At 51.1% G+C, this 15,785-nt stretch overlaps 1 protein-coding gene across 1 annotated transcript; it reads left to right on the forward strand.

Moving 5' to 3' along the window:
* The first annotated feature begins 1,976 nt into the window (after positions 1-1,976).
* Positions 1,977-14,975, forward strand: CD74 (CD74 molecule). Its single transcript, XM_067566979.1, has 9 exons — positions 1,977-2,208; positions 6,969-7,144; positions 8,099-8,190; positions 9,063-9,122; positions 9,452-9,547; positions 9,914-10,004; positions 11,189-11,377; positions 12,540-12,614; positions 13,417-14,975. The coding sequence occupies exons 1-9, from the start codon at positions 2,123-2,125 to the stop codon at positions 13,428-13,430; spliced, it is 879 nt and encodes a 292-aa protein (XP_067423080.1). The 5' UTR covers positions 1,977-2,122; the 3' UTR covers positions 13,431-14,975.
* The last annotated feature ends 810 nt before the right edge of the window (positions 14,976-15,785 follow it).

A 15,785-nucleotide genomic window follows, 5' to 3' on the forward strand; every position in this document is an offset into this window, starting at 1 on the left:
GCGCCCACACTGATGTGGGATATTTTGTGCTTATGCCTTAATGTTAGGGACGTGCCTGAACCAACATGCAAAATCCATATCCAAGCTGGCCAGCGTGTGTCTGTCTCTGGGTGCGTTGGGCCCAAATGATGATTTCTGAAGGGGTCATAAAACGTGAATGTCTTGACTTTCATGCATTTGAAATCTCATAAGTAACCTCACTGTAAAGCTCTGATTTAATTTTCTAAAACGGATTGCTCACTGAAATGCTCCAGTTATTCCTATTTGAATGTGTAATCCCTGCATAAATGGCGCTATTTTATCTCAGTGTTCAGTGCCCCAGATACCCGCTCAAAGACTAGAAGTATTGCGGTATCTTGGTATATTAGAAAGTTAATAGAAAATACTGTTTTGCATGTGCACAAAACACAGCTTATAAATATTGATACTGTTAAGATCCAGTGCTGCAAAGACTGACTTATATGAGTAATCCTTACTCCCATGACCAGTCCTATTAGCTTCTGAGGGACTTATCACAGTGAGTGCTTATCCCTGTGAGTAAGGATTTGCAGCAGTGGGGCCCTTGCCGAACCAAATCTCTTCAGACGAGTCAGTTTCATTATTTCTGGCTAAGAGCCAGATTTTCTAAAGTGCTCAGCACCCACTTTTTTTCATTGCTGGTCTGGGCAGCTTCCAAAACCTGGCCACGTTGTGTAGCAGTCTGTATGTACAGCGCTTTGTAAAATCTAGTCCCAAATCTCAGGCAAGTTGAAGAAGGGAAAAGAAGCCATTTTAAGTGATATGGTTGCAAAAAGGCATTTGCTCTGGCTTTAAATATTTCCTCCCACCCTTGGCAGACTGAAATGTTAGCCCAAGAGAACGTGCTGAGAGAGAACCTGGGAGGGTTCAGTCCCGAGGTTAACTTATTTGAAAAGTAATAAGTACTTTTAAAATAAGAACCCTCCCCCACTTTAAATAAAAAGTGACTCTTCCACTAAACCTCTAGCATGGTTCCTAGAACCCTAATAATATGTAAATGAGCATGACATAGAGTGACTGGGTGTCTCCTTAGCGCTGGCCCATTTCAATTTAGGGTGACCCGATGTCCTGATTTTATAGGGACAGTCCCCATATTGGGAGCTTTTTCTTATATAGGTGCCTATTATCCCCACCCTGTCCCAATGTTTCCCACTTCCTATCCAATCACCCTATTTACATTCCCCCCAACTAACTTTTGCAAGTGATAGGATGAGAATATGTAAAAACAAAGGCCCAGATTCTCAGCTAGCGAAGCATAGCGTTACTCCACTGACGGCAATGGAGTGATGCTAGTTTACGCTGGTTGAGGATCTGGCCCCAAAAGTCAAATTCTGCCCTAAAATGCCTGTGCAGGGCCTCAGGTACATAGCTCAGAGGGCAAAATCTGCCTCCAAGCCATTACATGCGTCTCTGAACATGCTCAGCTCAGCTTAGTGTGCATCTTAACAGGCCCCTACACGTGCATTTGTGTTAAATATTGTAGAGTTCACAATTCAGCCTGATCCGATGGCAGATCTCGTGCTGCAGAACTCATCTGGGAGAGGGAATATATTGCCCCTTTCCTCCTGAATGGTCTCGTACAAGATGTGCTAAATCCTTGTGCTAAACAATCTGTTCCACCATGTATTTAGCTGGGACACTTGGAGCACCTTTCCCAGACCTGAAGAAGAGCTCGGTGTAGCTGGAAAGCGTTTCTCTCTTGGTCCAGTAACATAGATTCCCTCCTCACCCACCTTGTCTCGCTTCTATTTCCATCGGGGATTTTGCATTATAGGCCACCAGAGCTCTGTGCTGGTTCCTTCGGCTCACACAACTCTATGAGCTGAGGACTGGGCATTCAAAGGTTTGCCTAGAAACAAGTGATGCTCTCTGAGTGGCCAATAGGATTATTTCTAAGCCCACACCTGAAATCAGACAGGGGCTGACCAGTCTGTGTGGGGTGGGTTGGCTTATGGGGTATTTCCAGCTATTGATATTTTGTAACTTTCACTTCCTAGTTTTTGTGCTTCCAGAAGGTTCAAAGGAACAAGATCGAATTTCTTTTTCAGCATCCACTTAGACCCCGGCTGCGGAGCAGAAGTCAGCGAGAGGGGAAAAAGGCACCATGGAAGCAGAAGACAGGCGAGACCTGATCTCCAACCATGAGGAACATGCTGAGGTCGTCACTGCCCCAGACTCTGGAGCACAGGGGTATTTGTCATCTCTGTTTTCAGTCCCCTTTTGTGTGTATTTCTTTGGGCAGGGGGGAGTTGGGAGGGCTCTTGGAGCCGGAGCAGGAAAGTGGGCTCAGTTAATGTAGCGAAGGGGGGCATTTAAGTATTTGGGGGACTCCAGCAACTCATTGCCATAGCTGTGAGCTGCAGGAGAGCCTTGCTAATGGAACGTGTTGGGTTCCAAGGGGAAATGGTTTCGCCAGTGATTGATTTGACCAGGCTCCAAAGCAGGGCTTGCACGTTGAACTTCAACTTCCTGTTTCTCTCCTGGACTCAGATTGGGGGTGGTGGTGGTGGGGGGTCTTTACCTTCTTTTAACCAGTGGGAGAGTACGGGGCTCTTATGAGAGCCAAGCCTTAGAGCCCGGCTGTGTGACTGCTTGTGATGTCTGTAAAGGATGTCCCACCCTGCTGGAGTCGCTTTCTACCAGAGGTGGGGGGCAGTGTTGGGAAGCTGCTTGTTCTTTACTCCTTGCCGCATGCTGCAGAACTCTCTCGGGAATCTTTGGCCCCATTTGTGAACTGGCCCCATGGTAACCAAAGCCCAACATGGGAATCGTGCAAAATCCTGCAAGTTATTTTAAACCCTGGGCCAGAGGCATGTGTGCCCTGCTCAGTCCTGTTCATCCTCACACTGAGTCCCAGCGCGCTGTCTAGATGCGAGTCTGCGGACCAAATACGCCCTTTTTATTGTTGCCTCGGACACCAGCGCAGCAGACTTGACCCCACCGGTCTGCGGTGTGTGCACAGAGGATGGGTCTATGGCGGCACAGATCTGACCTGTAAATCAAGCTTATTAACAGACTATGTTTCAAAATTATTTCCTTTATTCAACACCTTTGACGGCCCCTTTCTGGAAACTGTCTGCTGGAGAATGCAGTCTCCTAGGTGCCTAGTGTTCCGGAGCTTGGACAATACAACTTTATTGTGTGCCCAATCTTCCACTCAATGTGCTAGTGATGCTGTTATTTAATACCCAGCGTTGCTGGAATTCCTCTCGGCCTGAATCATTGCTTGGATCAAATTTCCTGAGCAGATAATTGCCCACCTCCTGAGTGTATCTCCCATTGATCTGGCATTTGTACCAGTAAATAGATCCTAGGGGAAAGACTTTGAGAAGGAAGGGCTTTGTCCTCTGGTTTTCTGAAATTGCTGAATTTGTACAAATCCACCACCATCGCCTTAGCACTGGGAAATGCCCTAGTGGGCTGCAGCCATCCAGTGACCCCCCCCCCCCCCCCCCCCACAGCCACTGCCAATGAGAAATCAGATATCTGATGACATCAGGAGTTGCCAGGCAGGAGAGTTTGCAGGAGGATCAGCACAGTAACATAGACGACATGAGACTGGATCAAGCTGCTAGATCTGGGTTTCTCAGACTGGGCGGGTGGGGACAGCCAGAACCCTTCAGAGCTGGGTGGCCGGAGAGCAGTGCCTGCAGGCTGGGTGCCCAGCGCTGAAGGCAGCGCCGTCCCCAGCAGCAATGCAGAAGTAAAGGCGGCATGGCACGGGGAGCGCGGGGTGGGCACAACCTGAAATCTTTTTAAAGGGGGTCCCAGCAAAAAAAAAAAGTTGGAGAACCCCTGTGCTAGGTCATTGAGTCCAGTCTCCTGCGATCGCTGGCAACCGTGCATATATCATCCTAATGAACATCGGTAACAGGGGCCCTGATCCAGCTCCCACCAAACAAAGAGCCCTGGATCAGCTCCAGGCTGAATTTACTTTTTAATGGCGTTTCGTGTGTCCGTCCTGCAGCAGCCACAGAGAGAGCACGCACACAAACCGTGTGTTCTCCAAGCAGTGGGCCCGATCCGGCAAACCCTTATTTGAGTAGCCCTTGCTCATGTGAGCAGTTCCATTGACGCCAGTGGGACGACTCAGCGAGAGAGTTTGCAGTACCTGGTCCTATAGTGAGACAGCATGAATATTTGCATTGCACTTGATTACTTATTGACTTGGGCCCATCCTCAGTTTGCAAGTCTTGCCATCTCATTTGTAAATGAAGGTCATTCTATTCCCTCTCTGATCAATCTAGCTGCCTTTCTCAAACAGCCCAACCACACCTGCTAAGAGTGAAGGCTGGCTACAAAAAGAGGTAGTCTGCAGATCTCGGAGCTTCTTTCTAATTGGTTTGTTCGTGGGTGACGTCATCAGTTGCAAGGTAGAAAGCTGATTTGGGAGTTGTTTGAAATTTTGCTTTAGTATCGATTGTTGATTAACTCTGTGTTAAGCAAGTTGAACTTTGCAGGCAGATTCCACGCCCAGAGACATGCCCACAGTGCCTGCTGCTGTCAATGGGAGTTGTGCATGCATATCTAAGGACAAAGTTGGCCTTTTGCAGTATGACACTGTTCCTCTGGTGTTCAGTATGCTCCCTGCTGGGATTCTCTCGTTTCTAGGAGAGCTTTTCAGTCCATTAGTCTCCTAATTATTTCCCTCGCCAGCGAATGCAGGGTAGCTCCATATGTGCAAATTTCACCTGGCAGAAAAAGCAAATGGGAGTGTGTATAAAAGCACGTCAGATTCTTTATAAAAGTGATATTGGCTTAGGATGTTCTTCAAACGTGCATAACGTTTAGGCTACTAAAATTATCAGTGTGACATGAACACGCAAAAGAACGATAATCGGTAAATCTACAAAAGAACAGGAAAAAGGAGAGGTGAATACAAAGCGAGAAGAGGTGCAGCAGTGTGATTAGGGTACTTTATTCATTACCCTAAAATAGGAATGGTCCTTACATATAATCAAATAGTTCTTTATCACCCAGTAATCGCTGTATTCCTTTAGCCTCATGCACAAAGCTGTTCTCATCAATCAGGGGTTCCACTCTTTTGTGTTAAGTTTTGATTGTCATTTCCAGGGTCTCAAAATTAAATATAAATTTTCAATTGTTACGCTTGACGACTCTTCTATTTCAAGCATGCCATATGCAATAAATGTATTTTGGGAAGAACAGGAGCAGTAACATGGCTACTTTTCTCCAGTTTTCCCCCCCAACATAATCTGGATTTTCTCATGCCAGATTGAGAATGCTACCTATGAATCTGATCCAATACCCATTGGAATCAATGCAAGTTGGCATTGAATCATGCCCTAAATTGAGAGAATATGGAGGCAAAAGGTATTTAACAATTGTGCACATAAACCCTCCTAACCAGACATGCCTGCAAATATACCAGGTACTGCTTTAGACTCTCTTCAACTCTTTACTCTCTTCGGCCTCTCTGAAGAGTTTTCTTCACAGTTTGAGATGTCTGATGTTATTTTCTCCAGCGACCAATGAGCACACATGCTTCCCTCCTTTTAGAAAACTGTTTCACTTCCCCTGCCAGGTCTCGCATGGAAAGAAGAGACCTTCGCTCTTGCATTTCCATTCTGCATGACGGATGATGTCAGAGAGGTCTTTTGGTCTGTGAAATAGTCTCCCCAGTCTTGGATGCCCCAGTGCTCGAGCCCTTTCAATCTAGTTTCAATCTAGTTTAGATGGTGACTGCTGCTTTCAGATGGGCCAGAGCTTGACATAACAGAATACACAGAAAAGTTCAGCATCTGGACCGAGGAGGGGGCTGCCCTGAGAGCAATCGTTTTAGCACTAAAGGAAATAATTACCAAAACAAAACCCTCCACTGCACATGCATGTCTCCTCCCAGGCAGAGGATGAGAGAGAACAAACTTAACGCTCTGCTGCACAACTGAACGCTCTGCTGGGAGGCGCTCAGGTACCGCGGTGAGGAGGGCGGTCTGGAGAATAGAATGTCTGCTCGCATGCAGGGCCAGTGCAATGCATCCCGAGAAGCTGGTGACTGTATTTCTCGTAAAGCAGGAGAGTGCTGAGTTCTGCAGTGCTGTGCGGCTGTGGCAGATCACAAAACCCCCTGCTGTTTTTCCCCCTCCTTCCTCCTCCTCTTCCTCCACATAGGAGCAAAGCTCAACACCCGCCAATCACTATGGCCTGATGGCGGGGTGACGAGGTGTTCTCCTCACACAGGCGGGAACTTGTGAGGTCTGAGCAGGCTCTAGCGGCCCACCAGAGTGGATAGCAGCGCTCCCCATGGCTGTCCCTAGGGGGGTGCGGGCCTGAGGCAAATCACACTGCGTGGGCCATCTGCCTCCCACCTGGGAGCTGGGACTGGGCAGGAAGCAGGCAGCTGCCACCTGGCTTCCCCAGAAATTGGTGGCTGCTGCTCGCCTCCCTTCACAGGGTTTTTCGCCGCGCACCCCCTGCCTGTGTCTCGCATACCCCCAGGGGTACGCCTACCACAGGTTGAGAAACTATGATCTAGTCCAACCCTCTGCTCAAACCAGGACCCCACCCCAACTAAATCATCCCAGCCAGGACTTTGTCAAGCCGGGCCTTAGAAATCTCGAAGGATGGAGATTCCACCACCTCCCTAGGTAACCCATTCCAGTGCTTCACCACCCTCCCAGTGAAAACGCTTTTCCTAATATCCAACGTAGACCTCCCTCACTGCAACTTGAGACCATTGCTCCTTGTTCTGTCACCACTGAGAACAGCCTAGCTCCATCGTCCCTGGAACCCCCTTGCAGGTAGTTAAAGGCTGCTATCAAATCCCCCTTCACTCTTCTCTTCTGCAGACTAAACAAGCCTAGTTCCCTCAGCCGCTCCTCATCGATCATATGCTCCAGTTCCAATTTGTCCACATCCTTTCTGTAGCAGGGGCCCCAAAACTGGATCCAGTTCTCCAAATGAGCCTCCCTCTGTCTTGTATCTTGCAGGAATTACTTCACCCGTGGAGCAATTTACTCCGCCATCTCCATCTTGGTGGCCCTGCTGATTGCTGGTCAGGCCGTCACTGTCTACTTCGTGTATCAGCAGAGCGGCCAGATCAGCAAGCTGACCAAGACTTCCCAGGATCTGCAGCTGGAGTCGCTGAGCAGGAAACTCCCCCAGAGTGAGTAGCTCCCTAGCGTGACTGCATTGTGAGGGCACAAGTCGAGGCCCGGGGGGGTAGGTGACAGTCCCAGAGCAGTCCCTTTGCCAGGAGAGATTAAGCCCACCAGAGAGGCGGAGGAAGGCGTTCCAGAGAGTGCTATTAACAGCATCGCCCCTTCTTGAGATGGTGGTTTCCGTGCAGCGTCTTACCCTGCTGCGTCTCATCGTGTTTCCTTCCTCGTCTCAGCTACCTGTGGAGGGGGGAAGTGAAACTTGCCCTGGCTGTAGTTTTGATCAGAATGGGGGCCACGCGAGCGCTGCTTTGCCCATCCATCCGTTTGGTCCATCAGGCAGCCTGCTGCGTGGGAAGGGGGAGCTTCTCTGGTGCTCTTCCTACCCATCGTGCTGGAGCTCTGGGTGGAACCTGGCTGCGGTACCAGAACCATTTATTACCTCTGCCCCCAACACTAGATCCTGGGAAACTGGCTGGAGTCTCCCCAGGGCTGGCTGGAGTGATGGCCACAGGGTCGGTGTCTCCATGGGTCCGTCTACACTGCAGTGGAAGTGCCTTTCCCAGCCGGGGTGGACAGACCCGCACTAGCTCTGCTGGAACTGGGGTGTTTAAAATAGCGGCGTGGACGCTGCAGCGCGGGGGGCGGCACAGGATAGCCACCTGAGCTCAGACTGAGGGGGGCCAGGTGGAGGTGGAGGCGGGCGGGTATCCTGCGCTGCCGCAGCGTGCTCACTGATATTTTAAACATGCTGGCCTGTGCCTGCCCCGGCTGGGAGACGCCGTCCCGCTGAGGCCTAGACAGACCCCTTCGTTTTTGGCCTTCGCTCTGAGGTGTCACAGTAAGCTAAAACTCGGGGACCCTTCTGCTGATTTGACTTGCGCTTATGGAGAAACTGGCCCCGGCCTGGACTGTGGGGTCCCTCTTTCTCCTCTGTGTTTGACATCGGTCTCCCCCTGCAGGCGCCAAGCCAGTTTCCAAGCTGAGGATGGCCAAGTTCAGCATGCCCATGGTCATGAGGGAGCTGCCCCTCGCCCCGAAGGTGGACGTGACGGTAAGCGACGTCCCCTGGATTCCGCTGGTTGGGATGCTGCTGCGGTGGTTTCGTCGTCCAGCTGGGGACACGGCGGAGTAGTTTCTTTTAACCTTGTGCCGTAGCTGCTCTGTGCTCAGCAGAGAGAGAAGCAGAGAGCAGCCCCGGCCACCCCGGCTGTCCGGCACCTCACCCCGCACCTTGCAATGCACACTCTTTACCAGCAGCTCTCTCCTATGGCTGGGCTTCCTGCTCCTGGTTACTGTGTCCCAACTCCTGGGGTCCAGCCACTCCTTGGACCCTCTGCCAACTAGAGCGACACACGTGGTGTGCTGTGGAAACCCACCCATTGGTAACTGGCTGGAGACAACCAGCTCTGTCCCTTCACACCCGTGACGGAGGGGTGAAAGTGCTGTGTCCCGTTACCCAGGCCCATTCACTCCCCAGAATAAGAGGCAGTTGCCTCGCTCTTTCTCCTGAGTTTACTGCACTTTGTGTGTGCAGCCCCTCTCGGACAGCGAGGGAGAAAGGGCTGGGAAGGAGGAGCAGTAGGAGACGGTCAGTTTGGTATTTCCCAAAGCTCAGCTGTTCCGTGTGCCCTCGATAGGACTGTGCAGGGATCACAGGCTTTGAGAAAGGTTCCGCTTCCCAGGGGGGTCCAATATTTCCAGGAATTAGCCTGCCCTAGGATGAAGAAGCAGCATGTCTGCAGAAGGTTCTCGTGGGGCCGTGTTCACACTCGCCAGCCCGGTTTCCCGGTAGCAGAGTGACTCCATGTCTGCTAAAAGAAGCCCTTCCTGGTCTAGCTAAAGGCAGTCTGGTTTTAGTCTCTGATTCTTCAGCTCCTTGCCTGAACCGTCACAACTCCAATTCTCTCTCTGTCCCCTCCCCAGCCCACGGAGAACCCGTCCAGTCTCAACACCACCGAGGATAAAGTCAAACACCTGCTGCTGGTAAGAGCCCCTACTCTGTCCCTGTGGCTGCCTCTGCCATTCTCGCGGGTCTGTCTGCCACACCCATGATAGCTGGGCACAACCCTCCACGCACCCCCTTCCTTTCAGCCGTGTCAGTGTCTCTTGAGGGAGATGGACTATTAAAGAGCCATTGGAATAGGAGCAGCCTCGCTTTTCCCTCTCACTGCCACTCCCATTCCCTGAGGCCGGTGGCTCAGCATTCTCCTGTTCCCTGGGCCCTGGCTAGAACTGTGGCAGGTGTGTTGTCTCTGGTTCCTAGACGTCCGCCTGCCGTTAGCACTGACCTGTCCCCTTTGGTCCTCCTGCAGCACGCAGACCCCAGCAAGATGTTTCCAGAGATGAGGAATAACCTGATGGAGAATCTGAACCACCTGAAGAGCACCATGACGGACAACGACTGGAAGGTTAGCGCTCTCACCGGGTCCGCTGGCCAGTGGACCAGCTGCCGCGCTGTCTCCTCCTCCGCACGCTGCGGCTGTTGCGGGGAACACCCTGAATTGGGCGGGTGGTGGAATGGGGGGATGGTTGAGTTACGGGGCTGGCTTGGTTACATTGCCACCTTTCTGTGTGAGGCTGGGGGTTCACAAGAGACCCCAGCTGTCCGGCTCCTGACTTTGTGCTGCAGACGTGAAAGTACAAAAGCAGGGGGGCTCTAGTGTTACCCTGCTAAAATGGAGGGGAGGGGCGGTTATGCCAGTTGTGTGGGGCATTCCTTTTTGTTGGGTGCATTTGATTGATAATACCTGTTTGCCCTTGTTGGTCTCTTGCAGTCATTTGAATCCTGGATGCACAAGTGGCTGCTGTTCGAAATGGCCAAAAAATCCGAATCTGTGCAACCTACTGAGCTCCCAGCGGAAGAAGGTATCAGGGTCGTGGGTCACCAAACTCCTTGAGGGGTAGGGATGGTCCTCAGGCAGCTATTGCAAGCCAGGCGATCACTGCCCAAGGTACAGAGCCTCTTGGAGGGCAGTGGAAGCATGTACCCTCGAGGAATGATTTGCTCTTCGGTAGTTAGGGGTTGGTTTCCTTCCCCAGCATCCTCTCACCTCCCTTTTCGAACCTCAGTTTTTGCCAAACGTGTTCTCTTCACCCCACCCTTGAGGCTGCACGTTATGGCCACTATTCGAGCAGTGGGGATACTTTGGGGCACATCAGCCTGAGAAGTTGCAATTGAGTGATGTCAGGTAAAATCCCCAGGGAACGCAGGCAGCGGGACAAAGGTTTGAGCTGAGCTGGAGGCAGTAGAAAACCGGGTGCTATGGGACAGCCTTCCCGAATTCTTGACGCTCCCAAGCAGTCTGTGTGTGGTGTCCAGAGTCAGCTTTCAGTGGCTAGATTTCCAAAGCTGCAGCCCCAGCTGGGAGCAGAGCTGCCCTTTGGCCAACCGCTTTCTTCTTCAGAGAACCTGGAAGTAGATTGATTGGCATTTTGGCTCCGTACAAACCAGTGGGCCTGGCCCACTGGCTCTTTGTCTTGCAAGGGTTGCTGCTTTTCATTCTGCCCCATTGACTGCGTCACAACAGAAGCAAAATCCATTGCGCTTCCAGGAAGGGGTGACCCTCTAGGGCACACGGGAAGTGTCTATACAGAACAATTCCTTTTTAATCCAAATTGTTGCAGCCAAATGGGGCCTCCTCTTGGTTCCTCATCCAGCTTCAAGCCTGGATTTCCACACCACTTAGCCCCTCAGCAATGCTGGATGCACCCCATTAGCAGACGTTATATTAATATTGTCTCCATTAAGCAGCAGCCATTATCATTGGCTATTCATTGGCTAAATGGGTTCCCAGTCAGCAATCCCACTAACGCAGTTGTCCCAGTGAAGTTTGCATAGTTTTGCACAGTACTATTCCCTATCCCTTCCCCTGGCCCTCCTTGGGCAGCACTAAGAAGTTCTTTGCACAATGCGCCCCGCTCCCTCTTCGGTATTCACACAGCAAGTTCCTGGCTTGGCTGAATAGTCTCAAGGGCTTAAGAATGTTAAGACTCCTGTAGGGGGGAGAATAAAATGCACTCATGGGTGTTTCATGTGCTTGTCGCTCTAGTGAAATCCAAGTGCCAGGCGGAGTCAAGTTTTAGTGGTGACTACCCGGGTCGGTTCCGCCCCCAGTGTGACGAAAATGGCGACTATCTTCCCAAGCAGTGCCATGCCAGCACCGGCTTCTGTTGGTGCGTCTACAAAAATGGCACGAAGATCGAAGGCAGTGAGACCCGTGGAAAGCTGGACTGCCATGGTAGGAGCTTATTTCATGGTCGCTGGCCCGGGGAAGGGGAGAGGAGCACACGTGCATGGAGACGCTGCCTGTGAGCTCGTATGCTCTAGCTCCATGGAGCGCAGTGGGAGCGCAGTGCGCGGGGTGGTCGTGAGGGGACGTTAGCCTGGCTGGTAAATCAATAATTCTGGGAAAGTCGAATGCATCCCCGAGGGTTCGTTGGGAAACAGGATTCCGAGCCCTGCACTGCTCCTGTCTTTGTACTGGGCCTGACGTGCGGAGCATCCACACCTCTAAATGAAACCAAGGAGAATTGTGAGTACCCCACAACTGGCTCCGTGGGAGTTGAGGGTGCGTTGCACCAACCAGGAGGTGCTCAGCACCTGGCAGGATCAGACACTGTCATCTCTGGGAAGAACCCAGATAACACAATAGGAAATGCAGCCTATAAGGAGCAAATCTAAGGTAGAGGATCGTAGACGTGGGCAGATGATGAAGGGTGAGATTGCACTGCCTATGTCTGCCCAGCGCTGGCTGAAGAACTGGAAGTTTCCCCGTTGCTGGTACGCCCCGAGTGCTCACTGCCCCACATCCTAGGGTATCAATGATTCCCTACTCCTGGGAACCATACCATCTTTTCTGAACGGAGCACTCTGAAAATGTCTGAACTAAAGCTCCAGCCCTTGTTGGCTTAATCACATGGAGACAGCTGTGATTGCCCCAGCCTGGCCTGGCCAGCGGGCATGGCATGCGTGGTGAGGTCCCAGGGACCATCTCAGCTGTGTCCAGACTCCAGTTTGGGCCCACACCCGTCCAGTGCCCCACAGAACCTTCTCTAAACAAAGGAAGGGTCTTTGCCGTCAAAGGCCGGGGGAAGCTATCCAAGAATCCCTGAGCTCCCCGTTTTCATCCCACTGCTGGGTGTAGGTGGGGATCCCACATACAGCTGTTAGCGTGACAGAGAGAAGGGAGATGGCTAAAACTCTGGCGAATCAGACACTGAGGAAAATCAGAGCCCACACTTCAGTGTGTTGGCCAGGTTAAAACGAATACATGCCCGTAATGTGATCCAGGCAAATCGTGGGCCGAGGCAGAAGAGACTAGCCCTGGCTTAGGAGAGCATGAAGCGTCCTAGGTGTCTGGGTGTCTATAAAATGCCGAATCTCTTGCTGTCTTGCTGCAGCCACTCCTGATGGTTTGGATGCTGAGGAGATGATGTACTCAGGTGTGGATCTGCTCAAACTGGATTCCGGGAAAGGTAAGAGACTGCGTCAGGCGGGGATTGGCGGCTCTGACTCTGCAAAGGTGACAGCGAGGTGACGGGGAGGATTGACTGGAACGAAGCAACAAGACTCATGATTAAACTCGGAGGACCAGTGGCCGGGTGACGGTGCTGTGTGGTATAGGGATGATCATAAATAAGCAAGGGGAAGGACCTTTGCTCTCTGGGCTGGAGTGGTGTTTTGCTGGATTGTCACCTCTCTGACTAATCAGATCCAGATGAAGGACACAGAGAAAATAGCACGGCTAAACATAATGCAAGCTCTCTCTCTCTCAGATGAAAATTAATGTTTGTTCCACTGGGCACACAGCTCACCATCCCCGTGGTAAATCATTCCCACTCGAACACTGGGCTGTATGGGATGGGGGCAGTATAGATCTGGGATCGGGGCAGATGAGAGAGATGGATAGCCCAGAAACTGGGAGGCAAAGGTCTTTGCAGACCCAGGCCACCTATCCGAATGGAATCAGGAGCAGTATGGAAAAGTTGTCTGGATTTTTTTCTTCTTGCTGTGGTGAGGGTGTTTTAAGGCTGGTCCCCAGGCTGCTGCAGTCCAGGCTGTAGGGATTCTGGAGGGGAATGAAATCTACTCTTCAGCTGTTACCTCACTTTGTTGGACTAGTGTCAATCCAGGTGGAGAGGTGCTTTGTCTTGACATCACCAGGGCGGTGATTGAAGCTGAACAGAGAAATGACTGGACTGCTGCAGGTGCAGTGAGTATCACTTTCTGGGTCCAGGTCTATCTAATTTCCTCCCACTTTTCCTCCTCTCTCCCTAGAAGCTGCCAAGTAGAAGAGGATGCAGGGGTCTGGCACCTTCTGGCTCCGGTTCCAGTTTGCAGAGTCCCCCTCACATTCTTGCTCTATTTCACTTGTGCTTTTATGTTGTTTTCCTGCATTACAGCAGCAGCCTCTGAGCGCCTCTGTTCAGGCATTTATTAATATTTCTCATCTTAGCGGGCAGTAAAAATGGGCAGGTTACATATCCCTGTCTGCTGAGCTCACTCCCCCTCCCTGTCCTAAGCCGTGCTGCAGCCAGCCAGCAGACTATCTGGAGGGGTTTTAATGAAGAAAGGCTGAAGTGGCTCTCTAAATGCCAATCAAAGGCAGACGAAGGATTATTTCAACTGCATAAAGCTCTTAGTGCTTTCTCAGCTAACCAGAGCACATTAGCAGCTGCATGTGTAACCACAGAGTGTCTGACTCGAGATGGGATTTGTGCTGTACCACAGCTCCTGTAACATCAGCATTATTCAGGGGCGAAGAGGGGATCCAGCTCCAAAACCTATCCATTTCAATTGAATTATCTCAGCGGGGTGTTAATTACGCTGGACCTGATTCTTCCCCCTCTTACTGCAGGGCAACTCCATGGACTTCAGTGGAGTTTTTTCTGATTTACGCCAGTGTAGGTGAGAAGAATCAGGCCCTCTGTTTGCTTATGAAGGGCTCTGATGTTGTGGATGCGTAGTTCTCAAACCATGGTCTGTGGATGACCAGCACACGGTGCAGACTTTGCTGGTTGTTCCAAGAAAAAGAACGGGGGAGGGAGGGAGGGAAAGTACCTATGGCCACAAGGTTTTGACCAACAATACTCAGTGATAAAGCTGGGATATGTCTGCCTCTATCCAAAGTACAACCTCCCAATTCACTGAATCTCCCAGCAACTCTTACGCATATATTGAATGCTGAAAACAAACAGGGGCCTTCTCTTCCCCTTCCGCCAGGACCAAGCTGTTGTAGGCACTATCCCACCCTGTGATGTACATGCTAGTCCAAAGTAGATCGTCAGGAGCATTCAGCCAGCAAAACACCCTGATTGCTTGAGCAATAAATGCTTTGTGTCTCCTAAGAGTTAGAGAGCTTTCCTAGTTGGAGAACCTAGCTAGCCGCTGGTTTTGCAGCACCTCCTGGTACATAGGTCCCCTCTGATTGGTGGGGAAAATTCAGTCAAGAAGGCTGTAGGGCAGGTTAGAGATCGCTCATGCTAAAGACTGGGTCAGTGGCTTTTCCTTGTACCGAACAGACATTAAACGCAGCAGCAATGAATGCTGATCTGCTTAACCAAATTGCGTGGCTGCAGCAGGAGAGTAGAATATTAGAGAAATGCAGGCTTCGTTTCCTTTTGAAACAGGCACGTGAGTTTATATGGCTGTATTTCCCCCTTACCCCCGCTTAACCCTTGTATTTGGTAGGATCTTTAACAGGTAAAGTAATAGCTGCTTTTGGAACTAGCACGATCTCTTTTGAATGTATTTGATCTTTACATTATAACCAAACTCACCAGGCTGATGATTTCCAATGAATTTTTGAATAATAAATGACCGCTACTAAAAACTGACCAGCAGGTGTTTAACAAGCATTTATCTGTCAGTCCAAGCTCTTGTTAAAAAAAATATTGGGAAAGCAGCTGTTAATCAAAACAAGTCTCTAGCAAGTGCCTCTCTTCCACCGCCTGTGGACTTGTCTACATGTGTATCTACCCCGTTCTCCATAGCCCAGCCCTAGTGGCTATGTGCTTCTGTTCATAGCATCACTCAGCTTTCTGCTCTACCACACCTGCGGGCTGTGAAGCCCAGCCTCCTGCCCACCCTCTGGGTCCAATCATGCTGTTTACTACCTAATCGAGGCCTCTCCCTAGGCTAGAGAAGCACCGATCAGGGCCCTGGATGTTCTCCACCACTACTAGCTGGTGGGTGCTTTCCCTGAAGTGGGGGGCTGGGAAGTCTCCAACCCTTCGCCCTCCACCTCCTCAACCCTCCAGCCAGCACGAAGAGGAGAAAAGTTCTTCTTTCCCCGTGGGGCACAGATGGGCAGAGAACCTTTTCCACTGGTCCCACTCAGCGCCCGACTCTTGCATCCCTTCTCTGGCACCATGGCCTCTGACCTCCTGCCTGGTCCTCTCACTCCTTTTTCCTTTAGCTTTTACAGGGTCATGGGATGCATTTTGCAGCGGGAGTCCATTAATTTCAGATGCAGAGCCCTGTGACCCATTGTTTTCCGTCTGATTCGTAAAAGGAGGCGAGGGGCAAGCAGGAGTTTGTGGAGTGACATTATCGCAGCAGGGAGCCAAGGCCCTGCTGAAACCTGCTCAGCCCGCCTCCTCTGCCAAAGGATGAACGTGTCTGATCTCAGCCCCCATGAGCTGGTC

Source organism: Emydura macquarii, unplaced genomic scaffold, assembly GCF_026122565.2.
Source record: "Emydura macquarii macquarii isolate MOO-44397 ecotype Brisbane River unplaced genomic scaffold, CSIRO-AGI_Emac_v2 contig_2768, whole genome shotgun sequence".
NCBI classification, from domain to species: Eukaryota; Metazoa; Chordata; order Testudines; family Chelidae; genus Emydura; species Emydura macquarii.

What these genes read in the sequence shown, in the direction of transcription:
- CD74 (XM_067566979.1), top strand. Translation starts at nt 2,123, where the DNA reads ATGGAAGCAGAAGACAGGCGAGACCTGATCTCCAACCATGAGGAACAT. An exon ending in CCCCGAAGGTGGACGTGACG is followed by an intron (nt 8,191 to 9,062) that starts GTAAGCGACGTC and finishes TCCCCTCCCCAG; the next exon opens with CCCACGGAGAACCCGTCCAG. An exon ending in TGGAAAGCTGGACTGCCATG is followed by an intron (nt 11,378 to 12,539) that starts GTAGGAGCTTAT and finishes GTCTTGCTGCAG; the next exon opens with CCACTCCTGATGGTTTGGAT.